The sequence below is a fragment of the Loxodonta africana genome, chromosome 10, assembly GCF_030014295.1.
Source record: "Loxodonta africana isolate mLoxAfr1 chromosome 10, mLoxAfr1.hap2, whole genome shotgun sequence".
NCBI lineage: Eukaryota > Metazoa > Chordata > Mammalia > Proboscidea > Elephantidae > Loxodonta > Loxodonta africana.
In genome coordinates, this window is record NC_087351.1 from 87,713,335 (window position 1) to 87,735,697 (window position 22,363).

Here is a 22,363-nt window from a genome sequence, read left to right on the forward strand (position 1 = left end):
GTAGAGAATAATTAAGCCAAGGACCTTGTTTTCACCTTCATATTGAAAGACAAATTACTTCCAGAGGCTTTAATAGGATGATACTTGAAATGTTCTTCCACTTTGGCCAACTCGGGACTTTCAGAACAGTCTTTTCATAAATATTCTTTGCAATGACTGCATTCCCATTTAATTGTAGAGACAGTAATTTTGCCAAGGCTCATGTCTCGCAGTTTTTTTGCTCTAGTGTAATCGAGGTGTATTACGTTGCTTTTTCTTGTTTTTATTAAGGGATGAGTTTCAACTGTGTTATTGGGCTGACAGGCTTACAAGATTTTTTGAGAAGAGAACAGATTTTTCCCGGCCATATGTATTCTACTTCTTACCGGTCTTTTGGGAGTGGGGCGAGTCTTGGGGGAGCCACTATTTCTCTCCTTTTCTCGTCTTTTAAAGCGATTGTCAGTTGGGCAAGAAAATAGATTGATTGCCTAGTGGGAAACTGAATCCCACTAAGCCGTAAATATGAAATGGGCCTGAAACAGACATATTTTAACAAAAGCCATCGTTCTCCAAATAGCTCTTCTCCAGCAAAAGGATTTCCCGGCAATCATCGTCTCTTTTTCCCTGCAACCTTAGGCTTTCTGCCTCTGCCAAGGTGATTGTGCCTGTCTTCTGGACCTCTTTCTCATTTTTGTAATGACAGTGTTTGCTTTCCTAAGCAGGGCCGTCTGCAATGGGTGTCACCCTGCCCGGCTGGCTTTTTCAGACTTTGTTCCAAACACAAAGCTGTCTTTTCTTAACAGTGGATCTAGACTGTTCTTCACTGTGTTTTGACAGAGTGGCCCTTCCCGGTTCTGTCCGTATAAGCCAAGCCAGCACCTCAGTGGCTTGTTGTTGTATGGGCTGTCTTTACCCAGGAAAAGGCTTCTGCTGCAGACAAGGGTGGTCTGGTGGGCCAAGGTCAGAGAAATGCCTCATTGCTGAGATGTGAGGAAGTGGAGAGGTAGGTTATGGTGGACCCCCTGTGACTCCGGGTGTCTGAGAGGTCAGCAGTGGCGAGTGGTGTCCTGGTTTGGTCTTGCCACTGTGAGACCCAGGGACCTGAGCGGGCTCACTTCCTTTCTCTGAACTCGAGGTCCCTTGCCTGAGGATGCATCTAGGATCTCTAGTGTTCTCAGTTCTGGAGCCTCAGGATGGAGCAGTGTACAGCCCCACCCCTCCTTGCCGCTTCCTGCAGAAGCTGGTGCAGGGAGGGACTCGCTCGGCCACTTGCACCTGCAGCCAGGAGAGCTGAGTGAATCATCTTGGCAGGTGGAGCCCCTGGCTCTGCCAGCTCTTGTTCAGAGCCTTCATCTTGTGGTTGGCTGGGCTGGTTTGATGTTTTGAGTGAGCCTGGGGTCCTGTGCGTGGGTTTGTTCATATGTGAATGAGTTTGGTTATATACTGGGGTTTGGGACGGCTGGAGTGAGGTGGAAAGAACACTGGGCTGGGAATCAGGATTCCTGGGTTCTTGTGCAGGTCATCAGCTCTGAGATCAGGCCTCCCTTCCTCCCTTTTAAAAACAAACAGTTGTTGTTGAGTTAATTCTGATTCATGGTGACCCCATGAGTTTCAGAATAGAACTGTGCTCCATGGGGTTTTCCATGGCTGTGACCTTTCACAAGTAGATTGTCAGGCCTTTCTTCCAAAGCTTCTTTGGGTGGACTCAAACAGCCAACCTTTTAGTTAGTAGCAAAGTGCCTAACCATTTGTACCACCCAGCGACTCCTCCCCACCTTGAGCAAAAATTTACTAAGCTCTACCACTTGCCAAAAACTCTGCAAGGTGCTGGGTACCCCAAAAACCAGCAAGACACAGACTTTGCCCTCATGGAACTCCCAGTCTAGTGGAGGAGACCAGAACTGATGATATAACACGGCACAGTAGGAGTTGGGAGAAGCTCAGGGTTCAGTGGGAGCCCAGAGCTGAGGGACACCTCCCTAGCCTGGACAGGATGAAATTCAGGGAGGACTTCCTGTAGGAGGTGATATGTGAGCTAAATGTATAGAATGAGAAGTAAGCCAAGGGGCCAGCAGGAACAAAAGCATGAAGGTCAAAGAAAGTATGTAGTATAGAGAGGCTCAGTGTTGTAGGAACGTGGATGGGAGTGTAGAGTTTGGATAGACTAGAGGTAAGATGGGGGTGGAAGCAAGTCACGAGGAACCTTGTTTGACACATTAAGGAGCTAGGACTTTATCCTAGGGGCAATGGGGAGCCCCCAAAGGCCAGTAACTGGGTCAGGTTTGTATTTTAGAAAGATCCCTTTGAGGCTGGGATGGAGAATGATCATATAGGGTCAGCAGGCTTCTTAGGAGGCTGTTGCGGTGGCCCAGGGTAGGGGTTAGATTGTGGAAAATGGCAGTGGGATGGAGACTGGGGAACAAACCTAAGAAAGATTTAGGATATGGAATTAGGTGGCCTGTGTGATCAGATTTGGAGGTAATGAGGGCAAGGTGAGGAGTGGGGCCTGCCAGGAGTGAGGAGTGGACGGTGGCACATGCTGGGGTGGAGAATATAGCTGAAGTCACCAATTGGGGATTTTGACATGTTCACTTTGAGGGGCTGAAGAACGCCAGGCTGAGCTGTGCAGCCGGCAGATGGAGGTTTGGGTCTGGAAATAAAGATGTGGGTGGCATTCGTGTATAAGTGGCAGTCGAAGCCACACGAGCTGACAAGAGCGATGATGTTGTATATAGATGCGCGTGGATGATGGTGCGTACAGGTGCGTGTAGATGATGGTGTGTACAGATGCGTGTAGATGATGGTTTGTACAGATGCGTGTAGGTGATGTTGTGTACAGATGTGTGTAGATGATGGTGTGTACAGATGTGCGTAGATGAAGGTGCGTACAGGTGTGTGTAGATGATGGTGTGTACAGATGTGTGTAGATGATGGTGTGTACAGATGTGTGTAGATGATGGTGTGTACAGATGTGTGTAGATGATGGTGTGTACAGATGTGCGTAGATGAATTCATGTACAGGTGCGTGTAGATGATGGTGTGTACAGATGTGTGTAGATGATGGTGTGTACAGATGCGCGCAGATGATAATGTGTATAGAGTGAGAGAAGCAGCAGACCACACATAGGACTCTGGGAAGCATCAGCCTGGAAGGGATGGGAAGAGAATTCTGGGCAAGAGACGGAAAAGGCAAGTTCAGGGAAGTAGCAGGACGGACAGTGAAAGTCGTGGGTTGAGGGTGTGTGTAGACGTGCGTAGATGATGGTGCCCAGGAAAAGAGGATGAGGCACAGTCAGACAGAGCTGGAGGCCCAGCGGAATGGTCATGCAGTATCCTTGTCCACAAGGACCCAGGCCCGGCCCTCAAGTGTGAGCCTGGAGCAATCTCCTTCTCCCTGGGCCTCAGTTTTCTCTTCTATAAAATCTCGGAATTGGCCTAGATGCTTGACAAGGCCTTTTCTGGCTCTAAAGAGTCTGAGAAGCTACCAGTGACTATTTCTGAAAAGCAGAAACTTCTTAAAAGGAGGCGGGGGGGAGTGTCCTTCCTACACCCCTTTCCATCTAGCAAACACTGACCTTGAAGGTTTGATGAATGAAAACCCAGAGCTGGAAAGGAATTTCAGGAGGATTTAGTCCAGCCTGCCATTTGGAAAGCAGCATGATATAATGGAGTTGAACCCCAGCTCTGTCCTTTTCCCAGTTTGACGACCTCGGGCAGACTCTTCACCTTGCTGAGCCTCTGTTTTCTTACCTGTAAAATGAGGCCCCTAATACACTCTTTTGTCATTGTTAGGCGCCATTGAGTCAATTCCGACTCACAGTAATCCTCTATGACAGAGCAGAACCGCCCCTGTAGGGTTTCCTAGGCAGTAAACTTCACCGGAGCAGATCACCAGGTCTTTTCTCTCATGGAGTGGTTGGTGGGTTTGAACCACTGACCTTTCAGTCAGCAGCCGAGCACTTAACCACTGCACCACCAGTTAATGCACTTGGTCATTAACTGAAAGGTTGGAGTTTTGAGTCCACCCAGAGGTACCTCAGAAGAAAGGCCTGGAGATCTTCTGAAAAACTGCCATTGAGAACCCTCTGGAGCAGCTCTACTCTGACACACATGGGGTCGCCGTGAGTCAGAGTCGTCTTAACAGCAACTGGCTTGGGTTTTAATACTCACCTTGTGAAGTTGTTTGTAGGTTAGTGAGAAGTGGGAGCTATTATGTCTATTAAAGATGAGCCACAGGAGCCAAGAGGTGAACTGATTGACCCAAGGTCACAAAGTAGGGCCCAAGTTCACAAAGGAGACCGTCGTGGTGACTGGAACTCAGGCCTCTGACAACCAGCCCTGCTTACCCTGTCGCTTACCAGAGGTCATAAATGAGCGACCCACGGGCGGTGCAGCTGACAGACGCGGTTTTTTTTGGCTCGTGCAGGGTTCTTTTCAAAATAGGATTAGTTGCCAACGTTAAGAATTAGGAGATTTTGCATACAAATTCATCTTTTTAGCTCCTCTTGACAACTTGGAAAATCTGACAGCACTAGACCTCCATTGCGCTGGGGCAAGTTGGGGTGTCCCCTCTGAGGGCACAGCCCCATCCAGCCCACTTTCCTCACTAACAGTTACTTGCTTGGCCCCTTGGGGTGAGTTTGCAACCTCAGCCTGGAACTGGCCATTTGTCTGGAATTTTCTCTCACAGCCTGGCCCACTGCTCCCTGACACAGCCCAATATCCCACAGCTGAGATCCAGACCTTGGCCATGTACAGTGGGAGGGCCTGGCTAGGGCAGATTGGAGAGAAGACAGAGCTTCCAACAGCTCAGCCCCAGGGGAGATGGCGGTTGGGAGGGCCTGGGCCCTGCAGGCTGCAGGGGGTCAGCGGGGCTGTTGGACACCAGCCTCTGGGGTTTCCTCACTCCTCCCTAGGGGAATGGGAGGAGGCAGAGAGGGCTGTGGGTCCAGCCAGCTGGGGTCTTGCCCCTGAACTGCCCTATTTTGTTGATGTGTAGGGGATAGGGGAGTGGAAAGGGACCGCAGCCCCTGGCTCCTTGCAGCCATGTTTATGTGGGGGAATGTCTGGTATGTTTGGTATTTGGGTGTTTACTTCCCAGGGTGCTTGTGGGTCCCTGGTGTTGAAATGTGGCTCCTCCATGCAGAGGGGGGCCCTGGGGAGTGCTGGGCCTGGCTTGCTACTCAAGACCCGAAAAGGCTAGATTTAGAGGCTACAGGGCTGTTACTCCAGGCCTGCTCATTGACAACTCACAGGCCCTGAAGCACCCTCAGCCTGTTCCCTCCCTCCCCAGGTCTCCTTTCTCTGCCTGTGGGGGAGGCTGGGTGTGCAGCAGCCAGCAATAGCCTTGCCTTCTCGGCCTTACCTGGCCTGTGGAAGGAAGGCAGGAAGCTGCCCTTTACAGAAGCCTTCCTGTGTTCCAGGCTCTGGGCAGGAACTTAGTCCTGATCGCCACTCTGTGCAGCAGGGTTCAATGCCTTCCTTTTACAAGTGAGGAATGAAAGCTCAGAGAGGCCAAGTGACTTGCCTGGGGACACACAACCAGTTCACAGCAAAGCTTCTGGGGAACTCAGGCGTCTAAACCTCCCAAAGCCTACGCTGTTGACCCTGATGCCGTGCATCTCAGATAAGCCAGCTTCTCTCTGCCCTTCCTTCCTTCCAAACTCTAGCTAAGTTTTTTTTTTTTTCTCTCTGTTTTTGCTTTATTCTTCTTTTCTCTTACTGCATTGTCCACTTGGGAGTTCCTGTATTTGCACCTCCTTCTCATTCTCGTTTTCTCTCTCGGTGCGTCCTGCAAGATCTATTTTTGAAGATGCTTATGAAAAGTCAGTATTCAAAATCACATCTGGGTTACCGTTACTACTGTGTGAAAACTGTGTGACCTGTAGGTGGGGCCTGAGAAACAGGACCACCAGGGATAGTCAGGCAGGAGGAGAGTAGGTGAGGACCGTCCCTCAGGTGTGGCTTTAACATTAATTGCCAATAGATATTTTTTGTTTTAATAAGTTCAAATAGGAAAAAACAAAATGATCGTTGCCCTTAATGCTGGAAGCTTCTTTTTCTGTTACTGCATCCTCGTTACACTCTTATCGCCAGGATGTAGCTGAAAGGGCTGGGGAGCCCGTTACTGTGTGCGGGGACGCGTGCAAACAACCCCCTCCAAAGTGCAGGCAGGAGGCGCTTGGGGCCTGGGGACAAGAAACCTGGATTTGAATCCCTGAGCTGTCACCAACCATGTGGGTGCCTTGATATCCTTAGTTTCCTCATCTATAAAAGTGTAAAAGAGAATAATAGAACTGCCCTTCATGGTTAAGTGTTTGGCTACTAACTGAAAGGCTGGTGGTTTGAGTCCACCCAGAGGTACCTCAGAAGAAAGGCCTGGCAATCTACTTCTGAAAGATCACAGCCACTGAAAACACTATGGAGTACAGTTCTACTCTGACACATGTGGGATCGCCATGCGTCGGAACTGAATCCATAGCAACTGGTTTGGTTTTTTTGGTTTGGTGGTTTACTGAGATGAAGGATTAAATGAGATTGTTGATTTAATTAATCACTATTTATTGAGGGCCCATTCTTTGCCACACTCAGCTCCAGTGGCTGGGTGATAACGATGAAGGAGATAAATTAAAGTTTTGCTGTCATGGAACTACCGTTCTTGTGGGGGGACTGACAGCTGACAGACAAATGCATACATGAATAAGATAAGTGCAGTTAGTGAAAAGCACTTGAGGGGAATAAGCAGGGAGATGATAAGCGAGTGGACACGGGGCTTTGTTTTAAATCTGGGTGGTCAGCAATGACTTCTCTGAGACCCAAAGGACAGGAAGTGCAAGCAGAGAGAACCAAACCAAAAACCAAACCCATTGCTGTCGAGTCAATTCCAACTTATAGCAACCCTATAAGAGACAGCAGGTGCAAACCCCGGCTACACGGAAGAACTAGTGAAAGGAAGGAGGCCCTGTTGTTGGAACTGAGGTTAGGGAAGTGAAGTGCAGTGGAAGGTTAGAGAGGCAGGTGGGGCCACGATTCCTCAGCCCCGTGGGCCATGTGAAGGAGCCTGGAGTTTGTTCCATGTGTAATGGCAGTTGTTGGAGGGTTTAAGCAAAGGAGAGGCATGAACTGACTTAGGTTTTAACAAACTCACTCTCAAGCCAATATTTGGAGCCTAGAGGTGGTACGATAGTTAGGTGCTGGGCTGCTAACCAAAAGGTTGGAGATTTGATCCCATCTTGCTGCTCTGAAGGAAGAAGACCTGGTGATCTGCTTCCATAAAGATTACAGCCAAGGAAGCCCTATAGGGCAGTTCTACTTTGTTACATGGGGTTGCTATGAGTCGGAACCGAATGGATGGCATCCAACAGCACAGTGTACTGGGGATGTGTGAGAGGGATGGGTTGGGGGTGGCCAGAATGGACAGGGAGAGCACTTAGGAGGCTGCTGCAGTTGTCCAGGGCAGAGGTGATGAGGACTTGGACCAGGGTGGAGGCTGCAGAGATGGAGAAATGTATGTGGAGAGCTTAAGATATATTTTGCAGGGAGAATCAACACAGCCTGCTAAGTAGACTGCATGAGAGGAAAGGCAGGGTTAAGGCTGACTCCCAGATTTGTTTTGCTTGGATAACCAAATAGATGGTGGTACTGTTTACTGAAATGAGGACACCTGGAGGAGGAATAGTTCATTCTGGGAGAGAAACTCAAGCAGCCCATTAGTGACCTCCAGAGCAAGCTTTACTGGGCATGCGAATCACCTGGGAATCTTATTAAAATGCAGATTATGATTCAATAGCCCTGGGGTGGGGCCTGAGATTCTGCATTTCTAACAAGCACCCAGGTGAGGATGGTGTTGCTGGTCAGTGGCCCACCAGTTGAGTCCTGAGGTACTAGAGCACTTAGCACAGTGCCTGAGTCCTGGCAGGTGTCCATTAAGGGCTGTCTGTGGTGTCATCATGATCCTTGTAAGAATTTCTCCACTGTTGCTATCATTGCCTCTTGCCTGCCCACTCGACAGGGCTACTACTGTGGATGAGCTTGAGTGGGACACATAGATCGACCCATACATGGAATATTCTCGTTTGCCCATCAGATCCATTTCCACCCCACCCAGCTTTGTGTCCCAGGAGGCCAAGCTCTATGGACTGCATTACCCAGGATCACTTGCACTCTGGTTCCTGGTTGGACTTGGCCAGTGGGAGGCACCAGCAGGTGGAGAGAGAGTTTGGGGTATTCATTCTCCCCCGGATCCCTCCTTGCTGGTCATCTGTTAGGTAGTGGCTGTGTTCCTCTGCTGAAGGCCACAAATCCTGTCTGGTGACCCTGTCCCATGGCTATGGCTATAGCTCCTTCCGGGTTCCAACAACTGCTCATGTGCCTGGACCGTCACTGTTGGTATCCTGGGTTCTCTAAACTCCACCCACCCCTCTCTAAACAGTTCCCTCATTAAACTCTTCAAGGACTTCCTGGAGTGAATCATCTATTGCCTCCTGGGACCCCTAACCCAGGGACTTTGATACCCACCTGTATTTACATTGGCAACCTTGATTCACAGCTGCCACTCAGGGGCCCTTCCACATCTGACTCTGCCATTTTCTTAGCAGTTCTTGAAGCATTCATCTTTGGTAGGATTTCTCCGCTGGACCACTGGGGGACCACCTTCTGGTCCTCTAGTATCAGCTGGTATCACTTAACTTCGAAATGGTGGAACCTTGGTACCTGGCACCCTTCCACGGCAAGAGGCAGAAACCCTCTCAAAATCCCTCCAAGCCATAAGAGGAATTTTCAGGACAGATCCAGGCGTACACATAATGGACCCTAAGAACAGAAAGCACAATCAGGAGGACCAAGGCAGTTTCTTCATCTGTGTGCTTTCTGTCTGTCCACCTTGTCTGTACCATCCTCCTTGGTCCGTGGTCCCATGTGCTTCTCATTGTGGCTCCACCTCTTTTTCTTTCTGTCTGCATCTTTGTCTCTCTGTGTTCTCTGTCCTGTTCTCTGTCTGCCTTACTCTCTCTTGTCCTCCCTGTCGGTCTTCCTTATACTTGAACTAGCCTGAGAATGGGTGCCTCCTTAAATGTGTGCCCGGGCACCTCCCCTGCCTCACCCTGGTCCTGGCTCTGCTGTTCTCTCAGTCACTCCTTCATCTCTTCATTGCTCTGATTCCCTTGCTATGGCTGAGTGTCTCTGGTCTCTGTACATCTCCATACAACAGGAGCCCCATCTTTCTGCTCTTTGGGCACATGGCTGAAGTTGGCTGCACATCCCTGCCTGCCCCAGCCCAGCACTCTGAATCCAATTTCAAATTTCCAGAAGGGTGAACACGGCCCAGAGAGGGTCAGCCATTCACACCTTGCCCAGTCAGACACAGCCAGGACCTGAGGTCCCCCTGCCCTGTCAGCAGAGGTTTGGGAACAGGCTTATCAAGGAAGGGTTAGGGCAAGGAGGGAATGAACAACATGAGGGCCTTCTTGGTCATGGGTCCCCAAGTCTGTCCCTCAATGTGATGGGCAGCACTGGGGCTCCCCTCATTGCCAGAACAGACAGCTGTGCCCTCAGGCCTTCTTGGGAATTTGGGAAAAACAGAGCCAGCACTCAGTTTAAGAGCAAGGAAAGATGCTCCTGTCCTGTCCCCTCAGCCCCCACCTCACAGTTCTTTGAGTGTATTGAGCGTCAGGCTGCCTCCTCCTCAAACATCCTGATCCTTCCAGCTGTGTCTGCAGGAAGAATCGTCATCTCCCATTTGGGTTCCAGTTTTAGACGTCTGAGCGTGTGTGTGTGTGTGTGTGTGTTGAAAATACCCTGCTGTCTCTCACCCACTCATGGCCAAATGCTTTAGAGAATTCAGGAAGCATCAGGAAGGAGGAGGCAGTGGCCTGGACTTTGGGGACAAAAGAATAGCATAAAGGGGTTCTGGGGAGAGGCTCTGAAGTATCCAAGTCAATGGTTTAGATCACATCAGGCACAAACGAAAGGCACTGGAGTAGCTCACAGGGGATGGAGAAGGCTGAGAGGCACTGCCAAGCTCCTGTTTTACTCCTGGTGGGACCCCAACAATTATTTTCTACAGAGTCCCTGGGCAGGTCCAGAAGACAGGTCTTAAATAGCAGCAAGAGGAGTTAGGGGCGATTTGGTCCTCAGGACTGTGAAGCTCTGCAGTTCCAATGGGGAGGGTGTGGCCAGGGGGTCTTTGGGACATTTGTTTTGGCTTATTGGGAGGTATCAGCCACGGTGAGAAGTGCGTGCAGGAAAGGCCTGGGGATGGGCTTGGGAGCTGGAGGTGGCTGTGGACCTGGGGCCTTTGGGATGAAGTACACCCCCAGATTGTTTCAGGGGCTGCTCAGGATTCATGCAGACCTGCCACAGCATCTGGGACCTGCGCCTCAGAATCTAGTATCTAAGCAAGTTCTCCTCTGCCAAGTTAGACCCTTGGTGCTGATTGATCCAGATGGCCTAAGATGGGTACCACCCATTTTGGCACCCTGGTGGTTTGGCTGCTTAGGTTGGATGCTAGTGAAGCTAGGTAATAATGGCTAATGTGCTTCTGGGGAAGGCAGAACCCAATCCCCAAGCTTTGCTACAGACAGACAGAAGTGGCCATCCCTGGCAGAAAAGGCTCCTTAGGAGTGCTGGGGAAAGGGTCACACATATGCAAACACAGGCCATAAATAGCTTTTATATTTAAAGGATCTACGCCTCAGAAACAGGGAACCTGGGTTGGGGAAGGGGAGAGTGTTGACACATTGCAGGTTGGCAGTCAATGTCACAAAACAATTGGTGTATTACCTGTTGAATGAGAAACTAATTTGCTCTTTAAACTTCCATCTAAATCACAATTTTAAAAAAAGAGAAAAAAAAAAAAGTATCCAGGCCTGTGGCATCTTTCTCTGGATGTCCTTTGTTCATTGTTCATCCCACTAACACTTGCTGAGTTCCTACTAAGTGCCCTGTTCTATGCCAGGTACTGGGCATGTTCAGGTTCCCCATTCTCCACACTAGGGGAAAGACAGGTACCTTTGTAAACAGGATTGTGGTAGGATGTGATAGAGATTCTAACAGGGGGATCTCCAAAGTGCTGGTGTAGCACAGACAAAGCTATCTGGGGATTCAAAGGAGGCTTCTCAGAGGAGGTGACATTTGCTCTTGAAGGTTGAGTAAGAGTTTACTGAGGAGGAAAGGAAGGTCATTTCAGCTTGGAGAAGGAGGAGAAGTTTGGAGTAGTAGGTGATGGAAGGAGGAGAGTGGTGAGGCTGAGGAGGCTCAGGGAGCCAGCTCCTGCTGTGGGCTTCAACCTGGCCCAGTTCATCTCTTGAACTTCCTTGACGCTTTGAGCCTCTTTGCATTCAGTACTACAGCAGCTTGCGTTTGCTCTGGACTTTGTAGGATGAGGCCCTGTGCAGGGGTGGGATGGGGAACTAGGTCCTGGAGCAAAGAGTCTGTGTTTCCTAGGAGAGGACAGCTCTCCCAGAAGCCCTAGACTTGCTCAAGGGGAGGTGGTTGGGGCCCTGAGAGCCCAGCAGTGCCCAGGTTGCACATATCACCTTGGCAGTTTGTGGGCAAACCCCCTTGGCTGATGGGCGATTGCACTGCCAGCCACTTCCTCCAGTTCCTTCCCTCTGCCTGTCGTCACGGTTACCTCGGCCTTGATGGGGGTGAGGTTGAGGTTGGGCGGAATCAATGTTGTCCAGGTTTCTATTTTCCCAGATGCGGGTCAGCCAGAGGAGCTGTCATATCTGGTTCAGTTTCAAAGGAGGCCAAGGGGCTGGGTGGTGCTTGGATGCGGGGGTGTTGACAAGGCACCTCTCCAGCCGGCCTCACAGTTGGGTGGCAGTGCGTCAGGGAGAAGCTCAGGGGTGGTGGAGAAGAGGGCGACCCTGCCAGGGCCTGTGTCCGCAGCCATGGGTGCTGGTCTTGCGCCCAGGCTCTCTGTCCAGAGCTCCTAGAGCATGCTGGGAGCGCATGGAGAGAAGCCATTTGTTTTCCTGGCCTAAAGCCCATTCGGCTGAGATCTTGTTCCAGGCCTCAGGCTGCAGAGTCGCCCCCCCCCCCCGGTTCAAGAAGTGAGAGAGTTGGCAGGGCCGGGGCAATCCAACAACTTCTCTAGTGGCCTCTGACTCTAGGCTGTCCCCAACTCAGCTGGCCCTGTGTGTCCTCCAGATTTTCTTGGGAGATAATGGACAGCCCTGCACCACATCAAAGTAATCCTGATGGCCTGGGGCCATGTGATCCAGCGGTCAGGAGCAGGAATGTTGAAGCTGGAGCAAGCTGAGTTTGAATCCTGGCTCTGCCATTTCCCAGTTGTATGGATAGTTGTATAGCCTTGGGCAAATTGAACCATTGAGCCTCAGTCATACCATCTGTAAAATGGGACAGTAATAGTATGCTCATCATAACAGTTTGATTATGTTTATAGAATTCTCTATATGGGATCAAATTGACAACAGCAACTCAGAAGATCAGATAGTAAACTTATGGGGCTGTGTATTTATATTTATGTTCATGGGGGAGGAACAGTTTGGAAGAGGAGAGTGAGAATGATTGCACAACTTGAAGGATGTAATCGATGTCACAGAATTGTACATGTAGAAATTGCTGAATTGGTGTCTGTCCTGCTGTGTATATTCTCAACAACAACAACACATAAATTATAAAAAGAAAGTTAGTTTTGGTGCACAGTGGGTTTCCTCCTCCCGTTTAATGTGCCTTATTTCATGCGTGGTGAATTTCCTAATGCGTCCTGTGAGAAAGCCGCCTGGAGACTTAGGAGGCCCTGTGGCTTGTGTCCCATGCAGGGCACTTTAGGGAACCCCCAGGACCATCCTCCTCTCTCGAAGGTGGTGTCCTGGGGGAAGAACATGCAGAGGCAGGAACAAGGATTCATACCTGGGGAGGAGGCTGGGGACACTGTTCAGCAGCCAGAGGATATAGATCTGAGCGTTTGGCAGGACCAAGAAGGAGGGACACTGGGGGTGGAGGAGCAGTAGAGGTTGAAAAACCCCAACAGAGGGCAAGAAGGGAGGGCAAAGGTAGGTCAGGAAGAGGAAAGGGAGTGGGGTCTGAATGTGAAATCTATGCACATGCCCAAGGCATTTTTAAAGGAAGTGCCTGGGGACCACTGGCCTTGATAATTGTGCCCAGAGGGCTTGGGCTGGGCAGGACAGGAGAACAGGCCCCCACTGCCCATGGGGTGTCGCCTGCTGTGTGGGTAGACTCCTGAACTCTGGCAGAACCTAGGCAGCCCTGCCCTGCTGGGACACTGACCCTACCAGGATGCCCTCCTGCTCTGAGTGTTTTGGGAGACATTTCCATCTTAATAAGTTGGGAGGCAGTGGGCTGGCAGACAGTGAGCATGCTCAGTGGCCAAATGTGGGATAGGAAGGGAAGATTGTCCATCTGTCTGTTGGCCTGTCTGTGTATCAGGAGGGAAGCTCTACTCTAGACCTGGCACAGTGTCTAATCAGTGGCTTTTTGCCTTCACAGCTAGATGAGGAAGAGGAACGGAGGAAAAGGCGCCGGGAGAAGAACAAGGTCGCAGCGGCCCGATGCCGGAACAAGAAGAAGGAGCGGACGGAGTTTCTGCAGCGGGTGAGCATGGCAGCTGGCTAGAGTGGGGATGCCTGCCCTATCCTTGGCATGGGCTTGTGCGCTTCTAGACCAGGAGACATCCTCAAAAGGCTCCAGAAGCAATGCGTATGTGCTGGGATCTGCCCAAGCAGCCTCCGCCCCTCTGCTCTTCCTTGCCTCCTAGCTAATGTCCCTCCTGAACCAAGACAGCCAAGGGTGGGCTGCAGCAGCTCCCGCCCACCTAGCTCCCCAGGAAACCCAGAGAAAGTAGAGGAGCCAAGTTCACCTCTGCTGAGGTTAGGTGGCCTGAGACTGGTGCTACCCATTTTGGTACCCTGTCGGATTGGTCGTCCGGTCGGATGCTGATGAAGCTAGGTGACGGTGTTATGCATGTGGGCAGTGGACAAGCACTTCCCGGGCCGGTTACTTTTGTGCAGAGAAAAGTGCCTTCCCTCAGGGGAAAGGGGCTCTTCTAGCCTGTATCCCATCTGCCAGCCCCTCAGCCCCACAGAAGATGACCCCAAAGCTCTTTGCAGCTGCCCCTGAGGCTGAGAGGTCAGCTCTGCACACAAAAGTCAGCAAAGTGTTGTTTTTCTCCCTGGTCCTCAGAACAGCTCCCTGCCCTTCCACTTGGAATGCTCCAAGCAGGGTGTTTGTTCTTTCTTTCCGGAGTCCCATGTCTTAGGCCTTCCCCTACATCGCAGAAGTGGTACTTGGCAGTGAAGGAATGTGACCAGAAAGCTAATTAGTCCTTAGTCCAGGTCTGTCTTCTCCAGCTCCCCCCAATAATTTCTTTATTACTAAATAATAACAGTAACAATATATAATAATAACATAATGCATCAGGCACTGTTCTATAGTATACATTAACAATAGTTGCTATCATTTGTAAAGTTGAACACTGTGCTAAGCACTATCTGTATATTATCTTGTTTTATTCTCATAATAACCATATGAGGTACGTACCTTTGTTATTCTCTTTCTGCAGATGGGGAAACTGAGGCACAGTGAGGTTAAGTAACCTGTCCAGCAACTAAGTGGTAGAACTGAGATCCAAGTCTGGGGCTAACTTCAAAGCCTTGGCCCTTAACACTCTGCTATGCTGACTGTCATTCATTCTTCATTTTTTCATTCATTGATTCAACAAGTGTTTTTAATCATGAACTAAGGCCAGTGCTATGCTAGGCACATTGGGGACACACAGCTCCTGTGGGAGCCGGAGAGACAAGGCCATGGTTGGCCGTGGTGTCCTCTGACATTGTGAGTCTGTGGGTCCCTTCTCAACGCTTACAACAAGAGAGCAACTCTGAGGTCACAGGTGTAGACAGTGCAGGGTCGTGTATATTCCTCCATGCTGTGAGCATCTAGGGCAAGGGAATGGTGTTGTAGGCAAGAGTTAAACTCTTAGAGCTGGGAACTCTGTTGGAAGACATGGCTGTACAACACTGGGCTGGAAGTTTTCCAGAAGTTTCTAAGAGACAGGTCTCGAAGGAGCCTTCAAGATGGGGTATCACATACCTCATTTCCTGTCATTTCGCCCAGTCAGAGCTGGGCGAGTCACAGCAGGGAATAAGAAATTTCACATAAGATCTCTCCCTTCAGAGATATTGTCAGCCAGTAAGCAGGCAAGTTATGCCCAAGGAAGTAATACCCCAGTAACACATGAAGGCAGTAAACAGTCAGTGCCAAACAAACGGTGCTAGCTACTCTTCGCATGTTGGCAACACTTACTGAGCACCTACTGCAGCTGAGCATTTCACACGTCTTGTTTCATCCTTACAAAATTCCAGTGAGGTGAATATTGATTATCTTTGTTTTAGAGATGGACCCAAAGCTCAGGGAGGTCAAGTTACTTGCCCAAGGTCACACTGCTAACCAGTGGTGAAGCTGGGGCTCATTCATTCGTTTGCTGATCTATCCGTCCATCCAGTGTTTGTTGAGTGCCACAGTAGACAAGTAGATTTAGGTCTGCAGCAGGATGGCAGACTGAAGAAAATAGTAATAACAAGCTGAGTGTTATGCTGGACAGCCCAGAGGGCTGTAAGCACATATAGCTGGGAGCTTATCTGAGTCTAGGCTAAGGAAGGGTTGCTTAAATTGAGACAAAAAGGAGGAGGAGAAGCTAGTAAGATGAAGTACAGGGATGAATGGGGCCACCAGGAACAGTTCAAGCAAAGGCCAGAAGCAAGAGAAGGGCTGGGTTTGAGGAATTGAAAAGGAAGTCAGTGTGGCCTGAGTTTAGAGTCCCAAGTGGCAGAATGAAGAGGTTGGCAGGGCCCATATAGGTAGACCGTCTATGCTGTGTTGCCTGGGACAGTCCCAGTTTATGCCTGTTGTCCTACTTATTCATAGCACCTTCCTTCACTCTCAGAGTGTCCATATGAGGCTGATGAATTATCGGTCATGGAGAGCCACAGGAGGGCAGGCGTACCTTGAAAGGATCCCTCTGGCTGCAGTGTGGGGCATGGATGGATTGGGGTGGTTAGAGTGGAGCAGGGAGAGCAGTTACACCGCTGTGGTGTTGTTACTGTGAGAGAAGAAGGCGGCCGTGAGGACGAAGAGCAGTGTGTGGCTTTGGGGTCTGGGAAGGAGATTTGGGCAGGTCTTTCTGGGCCCTAGCCCAGTCCTCTCCCTCACCCCCCACACCACTTCTTCTCCCCTGGTCTTGAAAGCAAAGGCTGGTGTGAGGTTTAGGGCACTCGTATAGATGGCCCTGTCACAGTCAGCTCCTGCAGGCCTGGGGTGGGGGGAATTCTTTAACAGGGAAAACATTTACAAGGGTTAGAGGTATAAAGGAGATATACGTACATACATGTATATACACATACCAGTTGCCGTTAAGTCAGTTCTGATTCATGGCGACCCCATGTGTGCCAGAGTAGAACTGTGCTTCATAGGGTTTTCAATGGCTGTAATCTTACGGAATTAGATCGCCAGGTCTCTCTTCTAAGGTGCCTCTGGGTAGACTCGAACCTCCAACCTTTCTGTTACCAGCCAAGCACGTTAACCATTTGTACCACCCGGGGACTCCTTTAAGTGCACTAGGGTAACTTTCTTTATAAAGTCAGAAAATCTTAATGCTTAAATTCCCCTGGAGCAATCTTATTTTCTAGAAGGAAACTGAGGCCCAGAGACGGGAAGTGACTTGGCCAAGGTCACCCAGCCAGGATGCCCAGCTCCTCAGCCTGCATTTTTTCCTACTGCCTTTGCTGCCCACAGGATAGAGGGCAGAACCCCCACTTGTACTAATCTCTTCCACGATGACAAATGGTTTTATTTTCTCTAGGGCAATAAATACCGACCAGAAGGCAAAGAAGAAACAGAAATGTAAGCAGAATTATTCACTTCATAATTAACGTGTGAACGTGAGCCTAGCCCATGTTCCTTAGTGACTTAGGAAAGAGATCAGGTAATTGCTGTTGTAAAGCCACAAACCACTGCTACAATCATAGTTAAAAAAAGGTTCTTCTGAACTCGATTTATACTTACACAATAAATAAATATGTAGCACCAACGAGTAACTATCTGAGCACAGGAAGAAATAAAACTGAAAAGCAGATAGATTCTGGCAGCCAGACGGTCCGAGTTCAGACTATTATTCCATGATGTACCCTAACAGTTTAAAATCAACAGAATGTAATGTCATTCAGATCATAAATGTATGTGTAAAGCAAGGCACCCCACACAGATCATAAAAGCAAGCCGGTTCCTGTTGAGCTGATTCCGACTCATGTCGACCCCATGTATTTCAGAATACAACTGTGCTCCGTAGCGTCTTCAGTGGCTGTGATCTATTGGAAGTAGGTCACAAGGCCTTTCTTCCAAGGTGCCTCTGGGTGGATTCGAACTACCAGGTGCCCACATATATGGCTTGGCATGTGGTGGTTTCAAGGAGGTGGATATGTATACAGTACTGTTGAATACCGCGTGCCACACACTTCTTGTCTGTTCAGTTTTAACTTCAAACTCACCATACCTAAACCCAAATCCCTTCCTTGCCCTTCCCACCACTCTCCAGAAGAGCTCCCCCCGCCCCCTCACCCAAGCTCTGTTCCTTGGACCCTTCCTCTGGGCTCACAGTCAGCTCCCTTCCCTGTCTCCTTCATTCTCCAAACCCAGGCAGCCTCCAAGACCTGCCAGTTTTTCTTTCAAAACATCAGCTCCGTGTGTTACCGCCTTCATCCTGACTGCCCCCAGTTTCGGTGCCTGCAATGGCCTCTCTCAACTCCCTCCTCAGCTGGTTCACCTCCACTTTATTTCACCCGAGCATCACTGCCAGACCCATCTCCCAAGCCCATCCTTTTTATCCAGAGCAGCTTCATCTGGGGAGAGTCATTGCATCGACTTCATAAGGTTATTGTAAGGATCAAATAAGTCAATACATGTGACGTACATTAAGCGTGGCTGGTACATAGTCTTGCTCAGTAAGCGTGGCCTGTTGTCTTCTTCTCTTACTCCTCCCCCTTCCTTATTATTAACCGTCCTTCTCCACCTTCTTCACACTATTCTCTTGCTTATGGTTAAAGTGCAAATTCCTTAAGCCTCCCTAACCCTTCAGCTTTTCCCATATCACTTCACTTAATCCCCACAGTAATCCTTTTTACAGAAGAGACAACTGAGGCTCAGAGAGGCTAAGAAACTTGCCCTAGACTATAAGCTTTCCCAGAGCTACAGTCTGAAGCTACAGCTTTAGAACCTACTATATCCTTAAGTGAACTATGGCTACAAGCTGGAATATATATATTTTTAAGTCTCATAAACACATCTTAAGCTTTCCCATGTCTGTGTCCTTGATCACTTGGAGCTCCTTATCTAAAATTCCCTCCTTGACCTTCTCTACTCTACCAGAGTCAACCTGTCTTTCAAGCCCAAGACCAGGCCTCTCCACTTAGCCCTCTCAGAAGGTCTTCTAAGCCCTGGGCAGCTGCTAGTTGTTTTCTAAATGCTGTCTTGCCATGTGAATTCTATCTTCCCTTTGGACTTGAAGTCCATGAGAGCCACATTAGGGGTCCATGGGCCTCTGGATCTCTCCCCTACTCTGAGCACTGATTGTACAAACCAGGGCCTCAGCAAATTCTCATGGATGGAAAGATGGATGGAACTAAGACTCCTAAAAGCAGAGGATCAGGAGAATTCCAAGACGGAGCTAAACCTTTGGCTGTGGGGAACTGGATGGCCAGAGGGTTTGTGAGAAGTTGCCAAGGTCACCCAACTAGTCAGACCCGGAGAGCAGGCATCTCAGATTAGCACCTAACTGCTCCAGGCTGAGGGGTCATGGGCCTTGATTGTGTCACGTGGGGCCTCTCCTGCCCTCAGAGATGGACTCATCTCAGAATTCTCATAACAGTGGGCCAGGCCAGTTTCCCCGTCATGCCTCAGCCCATTGAACTAAAAACTACCGTAGACGATTTTTAACATTTTCCCCCGAGCACTTTTTTCCTTTTTGAAGACTCAAAGCAGTTCTCTCTCTGCGTCAGGTCACGAGGACTGTACATCTCAGCAGTTCCAAGTTCCTCAGGCCCCTCATACTCCCACCTCAGAGATGAGCACAAAGAACAATTCAGTCAGACTGGCTGGTGTGAGGAAGGTAGCGCCACTGGGACATGTGTGGGCTCCACCAAGGGCCCTGGAGGTTCAAGAGGGAGGCTGCTCAGCCTGTGCTCTACCAGGCAGAGAGCGTTCATAGGGCCAAGCCAGTCCCAAGCTGTCCAGTTGTCAGACACACGGTTCCAATCACAGCTTGTTCTGTCTGAAACAGGGTTTTCAATAGTGGCACTGTTGACATTTTGGACTAGATAATTCTTTGTCGTGGGGGCTGTCCTGTGTGTTACAGGATGTTTAGCAGCACCCCTGACATCTACCACTAGATGCTAGTAATACCCTCCCCTGAGCTGTGACAATGAAAAATGTCTCAGACATTGTCAAATGTCCCCTGGGGGGCAAAATCACCCCCAATTGAGAACCGCTGGTCTCAAACTTGGCTGGCCCTTGGATTAAAATCCAGCTCTCAAACGGGTTATAAATTCTTACATGCAGCCCAGGAAAAATCATTCAAACGCTTTGCTAGTTTACCCTTTGATCCTGAGGCTTGAACTGATATACCCACCACCCCTCCACACTGTGAACATGTAACCACCCCCCATTCACATTTCAGCATTCTTTCTTTTCCCTGCAGCTTCTTCAAGCGAGCGAAGCGCTCGCTGGAAATCACATTTGAGGTCTGTTTGAAAGCTTGTTTTGGACCCAGAAGAATGGTTGTCGATTGCCTCCCAGTGGGCAAAACTTCGAGATTACAGGGGATAAGGAAGTGGCTGTTTAAATAGTTATAGACTAACAGCCAGGAAAGGAGCCTGCATGGTACAGTGATTAAGCACTCGGCTGCTAACTGAAAGGTCAGCAGTTCAAACCCTGTGGGAGGAAAGGCCTGGCTATCTGCTCCTGTAAGACTTCAGCTTAGGAAACCCTATGGGGCAGTTCTACTCTGTCCTATAAGGTCGCTATGAGTTGGAATCAACTCAAAGGCACACCACAATAGCAATAGCCAAGGAAGAAGAATTTTAGGAAGAATTATGTGACCACACTGGTTTTGTTGATCCCATAGGACAAAATATCCCCATGTGCATTTATCACACATCAGAGCACTTTACTGTAGTGCTGTCCTCCGTGGGCCTCCTGTTACTTCTCCCAGGACCTCCATGCACCTGTTCTCCATCCACTTGGCCTCCATTCTTCTCTCACTCTTTATTCCTTGTGCAAAGGCCCTCGGGCAGGAGAGTCTTGGCATATTTGAAAGAGCAAGGAAGCCACTGTGGCTGGAGTGGATTGAGAGAGCAGAGAGAGGTGGGAGATGAGCAGGCTGGCCCCTGATGTAACCCAGGCTCATGCCACCGGTGATGGGAAGTGTCACAGGTAACAGGCAGTGCCACAGGCTGGTTGGGCCCCACCCACAGAAAGTCAGCTAGCACAGGCTCAATAACAGGTTCTGTGCTTCTTCCACTCGGAACTTGGCAGACAGAAAACAGGCAACGCCAGCCCGGAGTGCCCAGCCCCAGCTGCCCCAGAGCTGGTCCCTGGTGAAGCTTAAAGCCGTGTCTCTGCGTTTGCACACAGGAATCGGAGCGGCTGGAGCTCATGAACGCGGAGCTAAAGACCCAGATTGAGGAGCTGAAGCAGGAGCGGCAGCAGCTCATCCTGATGCTGAATCGGCACCGGCCCACCTGCATCGTGCGGACCGACAGCGTCAAGACCCCTGAGTCGGAAGGCAACCCGCTGCTGGAGCAGCTAGAGAAGAAGTGACACTGGCTGGGAGGAGGACGGAGAGGAGGGAGGAGCGATAAAGAGGGAGGATGAGGAGGGGGCCTGGCGATCCTCCCTTGATGCAGGACAAACTTTACAATGAGGCTTGGCATGGCCAGCATCGGCGGGCTTTTTCGTGAAACTTAGATCAGCCAACAAGGGGAGGGGCAGGCTGAGGACATCTAGGGGAACCAAGCGCTGAGACCAAAGTTACCCCACCGGTGGGGCTGTTCTGGCTGGGACCCAGCTTGGAGGAGGCAGGATGGAGGTGCCTCCTGGGCCGAGAAACACCCCAAGAGGCACTTCTCCAGCCTCTCCACCGCTGGGGCACCTGCCCAAGGGACCTCCGAGCAGCCAGGAAAAGCCATACATTGGAACCAAAATGTGGCTGGGGACGGAACTCAGAGTGAAACTGTAATATGCCTGGCCCCAGCCCTGACCCCTGACCCCGACGCAAAGCTGGGGTGAGGCGGGGCCCTGCTGCACCGCCCAGCTCTGCTCGGCCAGGAGGCCGCAGCCCTGGGCTCACCCTCACCGACCCTGCTGGAGTTTGCTGCGGGCACGAGGCGCGGGCGCCCTTCCAAAGCACATACTCATCGAATGTTTACAGACTGGCTGTCCTGGCAGTGCTTTCAACTGCACATGTTTTTTTATACTTTCTTTTTTTTTTTTTTTTTTTTAATATTTTTTACAAAAAAAGATTTTATACAAGCAATATATATATGGATTTCTATAATCACTCGATGTGATACAGTATAAATATGCTGTGGTTTGTTTGTTACGAACAGATATCCACCAGTTACGGCTGTTGTGTGTAATCCTAAGTACTGTAGTCTCTGGGTGTCGGGGTGGCCGGGGCGGGGGTAGGGTGCATTTCCATCCTTGTAAACCCTTCATAGTACTCAGTCCTGTATCGCTCAGTAAACGTTACTCTTACTTACCTGCTTCGCAGCCTCTTGTGATGTTTTCCTAGGGCATGGGGTGAGTGGCATGCTCAGTGGGCCTCTCAGCCTGCAGTAGTGGAGAATTTTTGGATCATCTGCTGTAGGCCCTTTGTTTTCATAACGGCCCTCCCAGGTAGGTATTAATATGCCAATTTTACAGATGAGGAAGCTGAGGTTCAGAGAAGTTAAAGAAATCTGCAGTTACCATTTTGAGACTACTTCATTCATTCATTCCACAAATGTTTACTGAGTACTTACCATGCGTGTAAGGTCCCTGGGTGGCACAGTTTGCATTTGGCTACTAAACTAAAGGTTGGCAGCTAGAACCTACCCAGCAGTGCACAGAAGAACGTCTGGCAATCTGCTTTTATAAAGATTACAGCCAAGAAAATACTATGAAGCAGTTCTACCCTCTAACACATGGGGTTGCCATGAGTCAAAATCAACTCAATGGCAACGGGTTTGGCTTGGGTTTATCATGTGTGTGCAAGGCCTTGTACAAGGCACTAAGTATTCACTGGGGAATTAAACACACCTGGGCCCTGCACTCATGGACCTTACACTTATGAGCCAAGCCCTGTGCTTCT

General features: G+C 49.8%; 1 protein-coding gene across 6 annotated transcripts in view; it reads left to right on the forward strand.

The window, feature by feature from the left end:
• JDP2 (Jun dimerization protein 2) overlaps positions 1–21,772 on the forward strand; it is a 42,325-nt gene extending 20,553 nt beyond the window's left edge. For 3 of the 6 annotated variants that reach the window (XM_064292766.1, XM_064292763.1, XM_064292764.1), the window contains 3 exons: positions 13,453–13,557; positions 16,823–16,863; positions 17,656–19,705. In XM_064292766.1, the coding sequence (XP_064148836.1) occupies positions 13,453–13,557; positions 16,823–16,863; positions 17,656–17,899 (390 nt within the window). In that variant the 3' untranslated portion in view covers positions 17,900–19,705. The other 3 variants (XM_023546372.2, XM_064292767.1, XM_064292765.1) reach the window with 3 other exon arrangements.
• Positions 21,773–22,363: the final 591 nt, after the last annotated feature.